This window comes from Pseudochaenichthys georgianus, chromosome 1 (assembly GCF_902827115.2).
Source record: "Pseudochaenichthys georgianus chromosome 1, fPseGeo1.2, whole genome shotgun sequence".
NCBI classification, from domain to species: domain Eukaryota; kingdom Metazoa; phylum Chordata; class Actinopteri; order Perciformes; family Channichthyidae; genus Pseudochaenichthys; species Pseudochaenichthys georgianus.
The window spans coordinates 43,178,443-43,195,117 of NC_047503.1; the positions used below are offsets into that span (position 1 = coordinate 43,178,443).

The 16,675-nt window shown below is 42.7% G+C and overlaps 2 protein-coding genes across 3 annotated transcripts in view; one reads left to right on the forward strand and one right to left on the reverse strand.

Moving 5' to 3' along the window:
• aplf (aprataxin and PNKP like factor) overlaps positions 1-3,222 on the forward strand; it is a 26,490-nt gene extending 23,268 nt beyond the window's left edge. For both annotated transcript variants that reach the window (XM_034088267.2, XM_071203732.1), the window contains exon 11: positions 1,646-3,222. In XM_034088267.2, coding sequence (XP_033944158.1) covers positions 1,646-1,857 — 212 coding nt within the window. In that variant the 3' untranslated portion in view covers positions 1,858-3,222. The remainder of the gene's footprint in view (positions 1-1,645) is intronic.
• Positions 3,223-3,508: 286 nt separating this feature from the next.
• prokr1a (prokineticin receptor 1a) lies at positions 3,509-16,294 on the reverse strand. Its single transcript, XM_034088363.2, has 2 exons — positions 15,867-16,294; positions 3,509-7,519 (listed from the first exon to the last, which is right to left on the reverse strand). Exons 1-2 carry the CDS (start codon positions 16,292-16,294, stop codon positions 6,820-6,822), a joined length of 1,128 nt encoding a protein of 375 aa, XP_033944254.1. The 3' UTR covers positions 3,509-6,819.
• Between the last annotated feature and the right edge of the window lie 381 nt (positions 16,295-16,675).

Consider the following 16,675-nt stretch of genomic DNA (forward strand, 5'->3'; position numbering starts at 1 on the left):
TCAGGGGCGGATCTAGACAAATATTCATGGGGTGGCAAGAGGGTGGCAGGAGATTTTGAGGGCTGGCATCCCCTGACAGAAGTATATGCTGATTTAAATCGCAATCATATCAATCAATTAGGGGTGTAACGGTACACGTACCCGTACTGAAATTATTCGGTACGGGCCCTTCGGTTCGGTACACGAGTGTACCGAACGAATATAGCGTTAAACGTAAAAAATTGAGAACATGAACAACTTTCTGGACGTAATCTATATCATTTAATTTCCTTGGACGAGAGGCATACTATGAGAGCTGGTCACAGGGATGCGTTCAAATGTAGTCAGTAATTTGAGGAACTGTCGAAATGGCGAACGCAGATAAAGTTGAGATTGAAAATCCTCCAGCATCATTGAAGTCTCCGGTTTGGGAACATTTTGGTTTTGCAGTTACGTACAAGGATGACGGACAAAGACAGGTGGACCGAACCAAAGCTGTTTGTCGGCATTGTTCAACTAACATTGGTTACGCGGCTGGCAATACATCAAACTTGCACACTCATTTGAAAAGGCATCACCCGAACGTGAATATAACCGGTACCAAAAGAAAAAAGACTGAAGTGCAAACCCAACTCCCACGAGCATTTAGCCTCCACCACTCGCAGAAACTTCAGACCGAGCCAAAGCTATTATAAACGCCAAGTATCCTTATGTTGCCATGGTAGCAAAGCGCTACCTGGCTGTATCTGCTACCTCTGTCCCTAGCGAGAGGGTGTGTTCTCCACAGCAGGAGACATTGTTAGTGCCAGCAGATCTGCCCTTTCGGCAAGCAATGTGGACAAGTTCATCTTTCTTTAGAACAACATGAAAATACAATGACAAGCAAGTCATAATGTCAAGCTGGCTGCTTAGGTACTAGTACAGTTCAAATACAGATTATTTCAGTTCTTCGAAATGCTGCACCTTAATGTTTATTTTACTATATTTTGTATTTATTTGAATACATTAGTCACAGTTTAATAATAATTAAAAAACAATATTTAATGTTTTGTGATAATTTTTCCTGCTGTACCAAAAACGTACCGAACCGACCCGTGACCTAAAAACGAGGTACGTACCGAACCGAAATGTTTGTGAACCGTTACACCCCTACAATCAATTTTAACTTGGAAAGCCACAATATTAATATTTTAAATCAATCACATAGGTGATATTATTGTGGCACTTCAGTAAAGCCTTAAGCCAGAAGCGTCAGCCAATCCAACCGCTGCTTGTGTGTCAGGGGCGAGAGATTCATGTGATTGGTTGTTGGTCAAGTTTCAGACACGCCCACCGGCAGGTTTCAACGCACGCCGCCGTGTGGACGGGCCGTGACTCAGTTAAATGATTCAGTCCATGGCTTAAAAAAAAGTGAATTTGACGACAAGTAGTGGCAGGTCCTCAACCAAAAACCTTATTTTAAAAACTGAAATGTCAAACTTCCCCCTCCTTTCTCTGTCTGTATTTTCTATTCTTTCTCCCTAAAGTAAAACATAAAGTTCTGCTGAATTCAAAATGAACTCCAGGAACAGCGGCAGATGAAAGACACACATTTCTGTTGTTGCACTTTAAGCCTTTTTGTGTTTCCTGCCTGTGTGACTCACCCACTCTGATAATGCTTTTACAGCTCGCTCTACCCGCACCGTCCACAAAAAGGTCGGCGGTGATGAGGATGATGATGATGAAGGGGACGAGTACGACGACAGCTTCATCGATGACGACAGCGAGGATGCGGGCGATGACTCAGACTACACACCTCCTGTTTCTGACGACAGCGGGAAGGAGGACATCAAGGAGTTACAGAAGGAGGCAAAGACCTTCATGAAGAGGAGGAAATAAATACACAACGTCTTGATTTTTGTTGTTTGTTTGTTTCTAAGCTGAACCAGACGGATAAAGTGTAAATACAGATTCATGTAAAGGCGGTAAAGTGTCCCAAAAATGCTGGTGTTTGTATCTGATCTTCACTTTTAATAAAATGCAATTTATGTTAGTGTTGAGTTTATAGAATCTGGTCCCAACTGACCTGTCGAAATCCAACAAAAAGTCGTCGTTAAAACCGTTTTTCTGATTTTAAATCTTATCTTAGATTATCCTGTTTTCTGTCCTCCACATCGGAATTTAACAAACACTCGAATCAGATGTTTTATCAGCTCATATGTGTAATCTAAGCCATGCTTTCAGAAACGTTGATATGTGCAACTATCAAAACCCTGAGGTCAGTCTTCAGGTGATGCATTTATGTCTCACAGCTTCCTCTTGCTCTCTTTGTCTTTATTTTTGTTTTCCTTCTTCCCAAAAGTAGAACTTAGAGAGCTGATTTCAAAATGCACTTATCTCCGTCCACAGGTCTCATCTATAAGGGGAAAACCATCCAAAAGCTGTCCTTGAAACCAAATTCTCTCCCGATACCTCAGTTTTTAGCACCTTTTAATTATCCTTTTTTCTGTCCCTAACATCACATTTAACAAGAACACAAATCAAGGGTTAATAAGCTCAGAAATCTTGTATAAATCAATTAATTTAGTCGTTTATACAACTAGCAAAACAACATAATACAGCCTCGGTCCTAAGCATTTTATATTCACACATTATGTCAAAAAAGATAGTTTTAAAATGCACTAAGTGCTCACGTAGTAGCTGCAAACTGTCCCCAAGCTGCCCCTGAAACCCAATGTTCTCCCTAAACCATTAGCTTTTAGCAACTATAATTACTCTGTGTACGTTAGCATCTAACCTGAACCTGAACCTGAAGTCACTCAGCTTCAGAAATCCTTTTATCATTTATCTTCTGAGTGGACGCGTAACCTCTTTGAAGCAATTAAAAAGAAACGAGTTTCCCTCGGTGGAACAACAACCTACAAGTCGTCATATTGACCTCAAACTAAACAGTGCATTAATACAAGTTTCTGCCTGAAAAAGATCCCTCTTGCCGCTTTGAATCTAAGTTTAATTAATACATGTTTGAAGTGAAATACACAAGTTAAGGGCAAACTACTAACTGTTCTTTCTAAAGCACTGAAAACGCTATAAAAATTTGGATTGGTCCATTTTAATTGTATTTTTATAAGGTTTATTATTTTGTTTAAGTGTTTTTCTCAGGTGAAGCTCCATCTCCTCCTGTCTGGGATTGATTTTACTTGTGTAAATATGTACAATTAAGGAGTAGATCTCTTATAATTGCTACTTATATGCTCTTATCCTTATTGAATAAATGTATTGAAAACAAAAAAAGTCTTTCCTGTTTTGTTTTTTTATTTCATCGTGATGTTAAACAGAAATGAATCACCAAATGTTTTGACTTGCCTTCCATCACACTCATGAATTAGATTAATCAGCAAGAAAAATATGCACTTTACACAAAAGATAGTCACTCAGAAAATATCAGGTCATTCTGATGTAGAGTTTCAAAATAAAACATATTTGATTATCTCATATATGAGCTAACGTCCCTCTATCTTTACATATGAATATATAAAAAACTGTCCATAATCAAAGACACATTTGACTTCAGGGGGATAGCAGACCACCTTAAATATTCACTCAGAGAATATCAGGTCATTCTGATGTACAGTTTCAAAGTAAAATATCTTTGAAGTCTCATATATGAGCTAACGTCCTTCTATTTTATAGCTTTATTTGTTCCTTGAAAGGCAAATCATTTTCTTTCAAAATTCTGTAAAATGATGCAATAATGTGTTCATCTCTTTCATGTTAAAGCTGGTAAAGGTGGAGCTAACTGAAATACTTTAATTTGCTGGGTAGCTTAACCTATAGTGATATATACTTCTGAAGCAATTGGAAACAGGACTCGGAGAGACATGAGGAGAGCTGGAAACACTGACGGTTTATTTGGAGCTTCGGCCGGAGAATTCACAAGACATGTCACGGGACCACACGGGTTGCCACAATCAATTCTGAAGCACTCTTCTGTAGTTCGAAGTTTGAACTAGTTCAGAGCAGGGCTGCTCAATTAATCGTATTTGAATCGCAATTACGATTATGGCTTGCAACGATTACGAAAACAACGTAATCGAAATAAAACGATTTTTTTTTTTTTAATTCGTTTTTTTCTTTTCTTTTTTGGTTTTTCAGTTGAATTATACTTAAAGTTCAGGGCAATCAACTGTTAAAAACATTTTCTCCAATAAATGTATGTTTTTAAAGTAAATGGATAATCGTTTTTAATAATCGTGATATCAATTATTGACCCAAATAATCGAGATTATGATTTGTTTCCATAATCGAGCAGCCCTAGTTCAGAGTGTAACAATCAACATCCTTCATCAGCTTGACTAAACAAATATGGACCCTGAATCTAACTAGAACTGTCGTCCATAGAAAATATGCGCCAGGGAACCTACGTTCCTAAAAAGAAGGGCTGCTAGATGTCCCTGAACAGTAAACTATCTCATGGCAGCTTGTGCTCGGTCATAAACTGGCAACAACAACAACAACAACAACAACAACAACAGCGAGACTAAACAAATATGGACCCTCAATCTAACTAGAGCTGTCGTCCATAGGAAAGAATGTGCACCAGGGAACCTACGTTCCTAAAAAGAAGGGCTGCTAGATGTCCCTGAACAGTAAACTATCTCATGGCGGCTTGTGCTCGGTCATAGACTGAACAATGCGCCCAAGCTGCCCCTGCTTTAGAGAGATAGCAGCAACACCCAAGGCCGTAGAACGTATGCCGTGGGAAAGAGACAGTGAGAAGAGAAAATTATGAACTGTGCCAAAGGTTGAATACCTAAGCAAATTATTCCCCAACGATAATAATAATAGTTCATTCTATTTAGAGGCGCCTTTCAAATCGCCCAACGACACCTTACAATTCTTAACATATTAATGAATATTATTTTATATAATAAAGAGTAGAGGATAGATACATCCAGAGAGCGTCACAGAAACGTCACCACATATATTATTAACACACAGGGAGTTAATCCACACACTCAACATCAAACCACTTCCTGTTTCATCTCATTACTTCCTGCTGTAAAAACAACAAGTCATTATATTTACTCATTACAAACAAACGTCAGTAAAGGCCATGACTCTGCAGATTAGCTGAGGGATGTTGAAATGTTTCATTATTCGTTTGGAAAATTGTCCCTTTTTTAACCCCCAATTTACCATCTCGGATCAGCTGGAAAATGCTTCGTCAGGCAGTGAAAACAGAGCCGTTTTACTCGATGAAAATCGTGTCAAAATGGCTTTTTAGAGATTTGTGACGACACAGAATAAAGCTGCAAACATCTTAGAGAATATGACGCATTGCTGTAGATAAAAATACCCAACTTTATATAAAGGAGTTCAAAATGAACACAATCATAAACATCTACAGTAATCAAATGTAACATTAAAACAGCCGTAATATTAATCCCAAAACATCAAGCAGTAAAACACTGACAGGCAAGTTATTACAATAACTGCCTGTACTAACATGTATTGTAAATGCAGGACTTTTACAGTCAGAGAGTATTTTCAAAGTGTCTTATTACTTTCACAGGTCTGGTTATTTCTTCCACTGCTGCTATCACTGAGAACAATTAAAAAGAAACCTCTCCAAATGTTACAGGTCTACATTTGAAACCTAAAAACATTATTTATTTACATTACTTAGCTAAAGGGGAATTTCAGGTTTGATTCTTGCATAAACCATGTCAAAGACAATGAAATCAGATGCAGTAGAATCCAAACTGAGAGTTAACGTGATTATAAATGCCTTATCAACATTTGGCATTATATTATTTGTATCATTATTGTATAAATTAAATAATAACCCCCCCACTTGTCTCTGGCTGCAGACGTGCATTCGCATCATGTTGCTCTGAAATCACATGAGTCAAACTCGAGGCCCGGGGGCCAAATCAGGCCCGTGGTGGATTTAATTTCGGCACGCAGGATAATTTCTAATTACTGTTAGATCTGGCCCGCCGGTATATTGCACGCACCTTCACTCCATCCTGAGGGTCTCCTCAGCTCAGAGCCTGAGCCCAAACATTGATGACCTGCACCCGAGATGAGACGCCAAGTGTCTGAGCTAGCATCTCAGAGCAGCACACTGACTTCAATGGATGTGTCCTTCTGCACTTTCTCTCTCACGACAACAGGGCAGGTTTGGTTTCTCTTTGAGGGAAATAGTTTCTTTGAAGCTGTTGTCGGCCTGTGGAAAAATGTAACCATAAGAAATGACTCTGGAAAAGCTGCAGATAGAGCCATAAGAAATGAATGCAACTGATTATGTAATGCCTGTGAGGATCTATAGAGCAGCAATTGTTTTTGTGTGACGCAACACAGAGACACAACTGTGATGGTATGTTTTCATCGAAAGAAGAACAAAGAATGGCACTGAAGGCTTTCCTCGATGAAGAAGACGGTTTTTAATCTTCTCCTAGTGGACTTTCTCAAGAGTTTGACTGACAATTGATTCATCCAATCAGCTGCCAAGTATTTTGTACTTGAGTGCCTTTTCCAAACAGTTTCTAATGACATCTCAGATGCTTTTGTACTTGGAAGTGCCTCCATCTCCCGATTGGACGATACGACTTTGAATGATCCCATGTTGGCGCCTCTTTGATGAGATTCTGGATGTTTAAGCAGATCTTGTAGTTATTTAATTGCTCTTTTTACTGCACTGTTAGTGTACAGTTTTATTATTATTATACTGCTGTGTTTATTGTGTTTTTGTAACTTTGACACAACAATTTCCTTCTGGATAAATAGCGTCCTATCTTATCTTATCCAGTGTGCTGTTAAAACAGCCCTATATTTGACGTCCTATGTCCTATATTTTTACTTCAGCCTCCCTCCCTCCGTGTCGTCCGTCACTCGGAGAGACAAAGTCCGTGTCTCGGTTTCGACCGAAGACTTTGCCGGAACAAAAGTCACCAGCCTCAGGGGGAACTTTCCCGCCTTCTTCAGACGCTTGGTGTTTTTTCGTACGCTCATAAAGCAGAGGGTGTTGATGACCCCGTTGCTCATCGCGAGGCACTCGATGATGTAGAAGACCACTAAGGAGTTCCTGTCCCTGGATATAAGGGTGGGGTAAAAGTCCCTCAGTAGGGCGTAACCGTAATATGGCGCCCAACACAGGACGTAGGTGACCAGCACCAGAATCAGAACCACCACCGTCCTCCGTCGACTCTGCAGCCGCTTCTGGATCTGCTGCGTCTGGAAACCGGGAACGTCTTTGAACCAAAGCTCCCTGGAGATCTGGATGTAGCAGACGGCCATGACGGTGACCGGGACCATGAACTCCAGGGCGAAGATAAGCAGGAAGTAGGAGCGGTAGTAAATCTGCTGGTCCACGGGCCAGATCTGAGCGCAGAAGGTCTTGTGGGAACGACCCTCCTTGTGGGGGTACTTGGTCTCAGAGAACATCAAGGCGGAGGGGATGGAGATGAAGATGGGGACGATCCAGACGGTCAGGATCACGCAGTACGCCGTCTGGTGCTTCATACGAGGCCTCAGAGGGTAGAGGATGGCCATGTACCTGCACACAGGAAGAGAGAAACACAAAAGTACACACATCATTTACTCAAGAAGTACAGATACTCGTGTTTGAAAATACTCTGGTAAAAGTAGAAGTACTGACTAAACTTCTTTACTCAAGTAAAAGTAAAGAGGCTTTGAAATGTACTTCAGTAAAAAGTACCCATAGCTAGCAGCTGTTTTAAAGAGTACCTGACCTCCCTTTATATCAATAGAACAATAATGTCATTGTTAGCTAATGAATGTTTCCATGCCAACCAACGGCAACATGACAACGTTTCCATTGGTCCCTCTTCTTTAGAGAAGACCAGGAAGTGATGGATACACGGATCGTGTTCAAATCAATAGGCACGCAGTGACTCTAAAGAATAATGACCACGCACCAAACACACATTCTGACTAAAGGAACCAGCTGTTTGGGAAATGAGAGAAGTAGAAAGTACAGGTATTTGTGTTCAACATGTAAGAAGTAGAAAGTAAAAAGTCGTCAGAAAAATAAGTAGTGGAGTAAAGATGTACCTGCACACAGGAAGAGAGAAACACACTGAATCAAACCTGAAATTCCACTTTTGTTAAGTAATGTAAATAAAGTTTTTCTGAATCAAACACTCGGAAGGACCAACTAACGCACATGGGGTGTGTTCGGCCTGACCTGGAAATGTGAAGTATTTTTCCCCTTTAGTTTTAGGCATTGAAGACACGTACACAAGTTTTTGTAAATATAGCTTTTATATGCAGTTAGGTATTTTGTTTACTACCTCACAACATTTAAGTTCACTGACAATAGAGGTTTAGTATAACTCTAAAAAGAGTATGACTCCTTATTAGATGAATGAAGCAACATGACATTCAGTGGTGGCATAAATTGTTAAAATAGAACAGGAAATTATACACACACAAAACTAAAATCATGACATAAACATACCCCTGAATACCCATGTACCTGTGGAGAATGCTGTAGAAGTGAGAAGTTAAAAGAATAGCTTTGCTAAAGCTAAACATAGCCTGAGGATTTCAGCTTGATCGAGACATTATTTTGCACCGAAACCTGTTCCTTTTGAAGTCTGCACACATCTTGATGCTGAGCTTCCAGTTTATTTTGTATTGAACTGTTGCTGACAGTCTCTTTCAGTCTGACTTCACCACTACAGCTTTTCTCTACGTACAAAAACCATTTATACATAATAACAGCTATTTGTAAAGAGGACTTTCTGAAACCTAAAAGCTTGAAATACTTTTCAAACCAAGTGTAGTCCTTTCAGACATCTGGCTGTATACAAGCACGATTTTGTGGCAGGACATAAACAGACTTTTGAATGGTTATTGTTTGATACCATCATCATTTCCTAAAGCACGAGACCCTCTAAGACAGGGGTTCTCAAAGTTTTGATGAGTGAGGGCCAGTTTAGGTACCCAATATTGGATCGAGGGCCGCCCAAAAAAAAACGGAAGACAAAATAATTCCAAAACAAATCCTTTCTTTATTGTACTAACCAATTACCGCAACTCGCGAGATGCCTAGTTGCCATGCAACCAGTAGTCTAGCAAACTTTCCACAAGCTGTCATTCATAATTTAGGAATGACAACCCAGGGGGTGCAGTTTTACCATTCTTAAGCCTCTTAACCCTGTTTTCTTAAATCACCTTTTAAATGTATTTCTTCTAACATGGCACCCCATGTGTTACATATCAAAATGTTCAGGAAAATCTCTGGTCTTGCTATATATGCAAATTACTCACCTTAGAGCACTGTTTGATGAGATAAGTAGCTCAAAAGCTTAAAATGTGAAATCCGATTTTTGGAAAATCTTCAAAACTCTTGTGAAAACACAAATTTACTCATGTGATCGAATTGTTTTGGTGTTTTAGATTTGGTTACCAAAGTCCTAGGATCACAAAAGCAGTGAAATATTTGAATTACACTGTATATAAATGTGTTATTCATGTCTAAAATGAAAAACATAACATTTTGAGTAAAACAGGTGTTTATCACTCTACTTTCACCACAGCAGGGACTGAGATACATCAGGACTGAATAATGACTTCATATTACATACCAAGGTTCATGTGATGTGTACAAATACAAATTGAGCATTCAACCTTTTTTTTCAACCAACAATTTATTATAAATATGTTTTTTTCAACCAACTATTTATATAAATATAAGAAACTGGAAAATCTCACTATTTACAATATTGAACATCAGAACTTTCAACCAACTATTCATTATAAATGTCAAGACAGTGTCAAGGTCTTTGTCCGTCTTCCAAGACAGTGGGTCTGGCTGCTGTGTAGGTGGGGGTGATGGTGCATGGGCTGCTGTGTAGGTGGGGTGTACAAGTGCTATACGAGACCTCCACGAGACCTCCTTGCTGGCTGGGTTGAAGGTGATGGCTGTGGTGGAGCCTTTGTGCTGAGGTGTATCTTGACCTGGTGGCAGCCGCAGATGGAGGTGGAGGCAGCTGTAGTGATGCTGGTCTGCTGGTCCTTGGTGGTGATGGCTCTGGTGAAGGCCCTTGAGCCACAGTAGATCTTGACCTGGGGGCCGGCACAGATGGATGTTCTGGCTGCTGGATAAACGCCGCCTGTGTAGGACAATAATTACAACTAATTTCATTGAAATAAAGTGCAAGCACAAATAACAATGCACACATAAAAATAAAGTTTGGGAGGTTGCAGAAGGAGTCTCTCACGATATCTCTCACACACACACACACACACACACACACACACACACACACACACACACACACACACACACACACACACACACACACACACACACACACACACACACACACACACACACACACACACACACACACACACACACACACACACACACACACACACACACACACACACACACACACACACACACACACACACACACACACACACACACACACACACACACACACACACACACACACACACACACACACACACACAGGTATTTCCAGTTACTTTACATTCAGTATAAAATCACAGACACACATATACATCGACTACATCTGATTACAAAGTCTCATCTGTACAGGACGGTATGATAAAATAATCGATGGCAAAAACATGTCACTGTAAATGTCTCCGTTGTGGGACGAATAAATGATTAATTTAATCTACACATGTAATCTCACTTTTACACACCAAAATAGTAAACGTTTGCTTATGGAGTCTATTTTGTCCCAAGAAAAAGTTCATGACTATCGATACAAAATATATATCAATAAACCTATTGTTCATTTTCGCGGTATTCCCCACACATTGCCAGTACACTATTACTGTAATATTTACACTTACCCATGTCCAAATGGATCCTTGTTGTTGTCTTTGTGTTCTTCTTCTGCTAGCGAAAAAAATCTCTAGCGAAGTCGGCAACTGTAACGTTTTTTTTTAGCCATTTTCTCTGTCTCTCTCTCTCTCTCCACACAGATGTAAACTGATGGGAGATACGTGGTTTATGTTTTTTTTACTTGGTGGGTAGGTCCTTAGTGATTTCTCGATGTCCATTGGTCATTTCAGACCATGATGGCTGCCGGCCGAGATTTCCTTGACGGACACACAAATCCATCAATCCCACACAGTGTAAAGTCAAGCTGCTTTGAGCGGCCATATTGGCTGCTGTGCCCTGGTTACAGTCTCACAGGAGATACCGCTGGAAAGCTACTCATTCTAATTCTTACTAGATACAACCACGGAGGATTAAAATATAACGCATGCATTTCAGCGTGTCACATTAACTATCGCGGGCCGCCAGAAACATTTACGAGGGCCGCCATTGGCCCGCGGGCTGCACTTTGAGAACCCCTGCTCTAAGACTACTAAGATATCCAGAAAATAATAATTTAAAAGAATTCACATTTGAGAAGCTGGAACCAAAGCACAATTCTTATAATTAAATGGTACTTAAAAGAAATGCTAACCAATCAATTAACTCATTGGTTCAGCCTTGGTAATAATTTAATAATTGTCAAGACATAGGGTTGGCAGGACCCCCGGCAGAAGAGTAGTCGGCGGGACCCCCAACAGGACAGGACATAGGGTTGGCAGGACCCCCGGCAGAAGAGTAGTTGGTGGGACCCCCAACGGGACAGGACATAGGGTTGGCAGGACCCCCGGCAGGAGAGTAGTCGGCGGGACCTCCGACGGCACAGGACATGGAGTTCGCAGGACCCCCGGCAGAAGAGTAGTCGGCGGGACCACCAGCGGGACAGGACATAGGGTTGGTAGGACCCCCGGCAGAAGAGTAGTCGGCGGGACCACCAGCGGGACAGGACATAGAGTTGGCAGGACCCCCAGCGGAACCTCCAACGGCACTTGAGTAGGGGCTTGAGTGGGGACTCGAGAGAGAGAGGGCTTGAGAGGGAACTCAAGAGGAAACTTGAGAGGGAACTCGAGAGGAGACTTGAGAGGGAACTCGAGAGGAGACTTGAGAGGGAACTCGAGAAGAGACTCGAGATGGGACCTGAGAGGGGACTTGAGAGGGAACTCGAGAGGAGACTAGAGGGGAAACTTGAGAGGGAACTTGAGAGGGAACTCGTGTCGGTCGGTACGCCGACAGGACACAGGGAGCTGGCGTCGGCTGGAGAGCCAACAAGAGACGAGGTGCTGGAGTTGGCCGGTAAGCCAGTCCTGGAGCCGAAACTGGAGTCGGGACCATGGCTACTGGGGCCGGTACTGAAGCCGGGACCATGGCTGCTGGGGCCGGTACTGAAGCCGGGACCATGGCTACTGGGCCCAGTACTGGGGTCCGAACCATGGTTGCTGGGGCCAGGACTGGGGCTGGAACCATGGCTGTCAGTGGGGGCCGGCACAGGAGCATGGAACCATGGCCGCTGGGGCCAGAACTGGGGTCGGACCCGCTGGAGTACGGGCTGGAATCCTGGCTATCTTCCAGAGACCTTTTGGAAGCTCCGTGGACCTCCAAACGCCAGACGGGTTACTGAGAAAAGGTCTGAGGCTGGAGCTGGAGCCGCTGGAACCGGAACAGAGGCCTGGACCATGGCTGTGTGGGCCAGGTAATCGAGCAAGGAATCATAGCTCTGCGGACCGGTACTGGTGCATGGATCCAGGGCTGTGGAAACCAGAACTGAAGCCGGGATCATGGCTGTTGGAGCGCTGGAATCCTGGCCCTGCGTCTCCTAGAGGCTTTTTGGAGACTCCGTGGACCTCCAACAGGACAGTAGTCGGATCCCAGGAAAAGGTTAGAAGCTTCGGACAAGTCCTCAGGACAACTTGTGAAAAGTTGTAGCCACTCAGGCAACGAACTCCTCAACCAAGCCATTTCGGCCACCTCCATTCGTGCCTTTTTGAGGATAGCCTCTTTTTTTATCCCTTCTAGAAGAGGTTCCATTCCACTCGGCATGATAACACTGTAGGGAAAAATCTAGATCGAACAGATCCAACTCAAAATCATGAAAATCCGCTGGGTCCATTGTTGGTCGGTTCATTCTGTCAGGATGCGTGGAAAAGGTAGGACCCAAATGCAGAATTTAACAAAAAAAGCGAGCTTTATTAAATAACAAAAGCTGTGGCCAAAATATCCAAAAACAAATGAGCAGCACAAGGAACACGGACCGTGGAATAACATGGAGGGGAAACAATGAACCGACATGGAACACAGGGGAAGATAAGACTAAATACACAGAAGGGTAATCACAGGACAAGACACAGCTGGGCAGGGGAGGGAGAAACACAAGGACAACAGGTGAACACAATGAGACAATCAGACACACCAGGGAAACTAACGACAGGGAGGAGGACCAGACAAAACACAAGGAGGAAGACAACACACCGAATGAACAGACTTACAAAACCCATAACCAGACAGACAACACTAACACCGTGACATAAACCTGGGAGTGTGACAATAATCTAAAATGTATCAACATCTCCAGTAGCTTAAGTAATTACACCATTCTCAAGAGGTTTTTCAGGGCTGTTTTCCACTTTGAGAGGAGACATTTGAATCAAGAAGCTGACGTAAGTGTTGCAAATAGCTGGAGCCTCACTTTGGGAACCGACCAGAAAAACTATAATTTGTTGATTTGATGGATTAAGCTGTATATTAGCTGCACACTTGATGCACAGCTGGGACACAATGAGACCCAGTGGCAGATGTTCAGCTGGTCTACGGACTAGAGGGAAACTGGAACCACTGTTACCTCATTCACACCAACGGTGTTTCAGGGCCGGTTCGGAGCTGGAAAAGCACCGGGTTTTCCTCTTCACACCGCAGCGGAGCAGCCTCTTAGCTCCGGAATCCGGTTCGTTTCAAGCACCAACAAATTGTCCGGCCAGAGCAAAAGCACCACATACGTCACGCTTACGTCGAGGCGGGGGCAGAGACAGATCAACTCCTGAACAACAACAAAAAGCCCGCGTTTTATCCAGTTTGTACACAGCGATGGAGAAACTTAACAAGAGTTTCAGTGTTTCTGCCATAGACTCTATATAAAGGTTTCTGCTCATGGTGAAGCAACGTGTCGCGTGTTAAGGTGGAACCTGAGCATTCACGTTGATCACCTTTCATTATAACTCATTATAAATCTATAAAACTATAAATATTAAACTTTACTTCACGTGTTCATTTGAGAACAGCTGTTGCATACCTGGGTGAAGGTTACAGTTCATTTAAATGAAAGATACAACATTACTCCACACTCATGGTTCAGTCCACCTTAAGAAATAAGACCGACCTCGGAAGCAGTTGTGTTTTAAAAAAACCTTTATTGACACAGTACACTTTTTTATAAGAATATAACTAAACCACAGAAATGACTCCGGAAAAGCTGCAGATAGAGCCATAAGAAATGAATGCAACTGATTTCATCCGCGCGGTTTGGCTTTATGAAGCAGGCACGCAAACGGTTACGTCATGACGCAAACGATGACGCAACGACGCATTACCAGTCGGACTCTGGGCGGTGTGAAAAGAGCCAGAGCTAAACCGAAGAACTGGTTCTGAACCTGAAAAGCTCTAGCACGGAGCTTGAACCGGAGTTGCGTTGGTGTGAATGAGGTAGTGACTGTCCCGGATAAACAGAGATTATCCGTCTTCCCTCCCTGCACATGCTGTTTATAGATGACGGAGGTTGTCAGCATTGATAAATGGAACATGGAGGGCTGCTTGTCATAAAGTGTGAGCGTCAGCCGATGATGGATCTGGTTCAGGAGCTGAGAGAAGGCCCTGAAGATGCTTTTATTGTAGGCAAACGTAAATCATCAAAAGAGATCTGTTCGATGTGGAGCAATCGTTAAATTGCCTATTTTTCTGGCAATAACGGTTCTGAACTTAAGCCAAAGAGGAGTCTGTCCTTTTGTACTTTGATACAAACTGCTTGACACTATGTAACGATTTACCTTCCTGAATAAACTCCCTAAAAGTCTTATTCCAAGAATCTTCATTTCAGCATAACGTAAGGTTTCCTCACCATTTTAATATTTGTTACTTAGTCTCGATACATTTCCGCCACACTCTTTAAAGGTCTCCTATTATACTGTTTTTCATCAATATATTATAGCTCTCAGATATATACAAAAACATGTCTCTGAAGTGTTTGGCTCCAAACACCAAACAGATCATTGCAGCATTACCCATAATCCCCTCTGTTTCCAAAGTGCTGATTCTCTGTCTGTTACTTTAGATGAAAATAAGGAGCCCCTCCCCACGCCCCTCTGAGAGACATTTGGTTACAAAGAACACAATGGTGCTCTAGGAGGAGATTCAGGTGATAAGGGGGGGGGGGGGGGTTACCTTGGTTGCTGATTGGCTAATGGTTACTCAAGACAACACATCGTTATGACATCATAAAGTGGCCAAAATCTGATCAGCTCATTTTCAGACAGGTTTTTATAGAAATTGATCAAAAAGAGAGAGAATCTTTGTTCCTGAAACTTTCAGAGTCTCTTTCCACAGAGGGGACACATGGTGATGTAGAAGAGACATGAAGAAGAGGGGACACATGTTGATGTAGAAGAGACATGAAGAAGAGGGGACACATGTTGATGTAGAAGAGACATGAAGAAGAGGGGACACATGTTGATGTAGAAGAGACATGAAGAAGAGGGGACACATGTTGATGTAGAAGAGACATGAAGAAGAGGGGACACATGTTGATGTAGAAGAGACATGAAGAAGAGGGGACACATGTTGATGTAGAAGAGACATGAAGAAGAGGGGACACATGTTGATGTAGAAGAGACATGGAGAAGAGGGGACACATGTTGATGTAGAAGAGACATGAAGAAGAGGGGACACATGTTGATGTAGAAGAGACGTGACAAATTTGATTTTGCATAATAGGTGACCTTTAAACTCCATGATGAAGGTGCCGTTGTCTCACCTGTCCACAGCGATGGCCAGCAGAGCGTTAGTGGATACGTAGAGGGAGACGGTGCGCAGGTAGTTTGTGGCGGCGCAGAGAAGAAGCCCGTGATCCCAGGACAGCTGCTTCACCACGTAGTAGTCGAGCAGAAACGGGCAACAAACGGTCGCCACCAACACGTCCGAAACAGCCAGGTTAGCGATCAACAGGTTGGTGAGATTTCGGAGCTGCTTGTAGCGAGCGAGGCTGGCGATGAACAGACAGTTTCCCACGCCACAAACCAGCATGATGCCCACGAGAACCACCGCGATGACGATGGTGGCCACGAAGAAGGCTCGGCCCTGGGTGGTGTCCGGGATCTCGTCCAGAGGAATCTCGTAGTCCAGGACGTCGCCAGACAGGAAGTAGTCCGGTAGACCCAAGCTGCTGTTGGTCCTGTTGTCCATTTTGATTTAGGTCAACATGCTGAGGTGGGAATGCCTGCAGGAAAGTGCATCATTAAAAATCATAAAATAAAAGTCAAAAAGCATATTAATCAGAAAATCAACAACGACATGATGACTTTTCTCAGCTCAGCTTTTAAAGAGGAAATATTCTGCTCATTTTCAGGTGTATATCAGTATGTCGTGCCTCTCCTCGGACATGTCTCCATGCTTTAATGTTCAAAAAGCTCTTTATTTCTCTCATACTGCCTGTGCTGCAGGGGGCGGTGGTGGCGAAGTCCTTAGGGACTTAGCTTGGCAACTGGAAGGTCACCAGTTCAAGTCCCGGCAAGACCAAGTGCTACCGAGGTGTCCCTGAGCAAGGCACCGTTCCCTACACTGCTC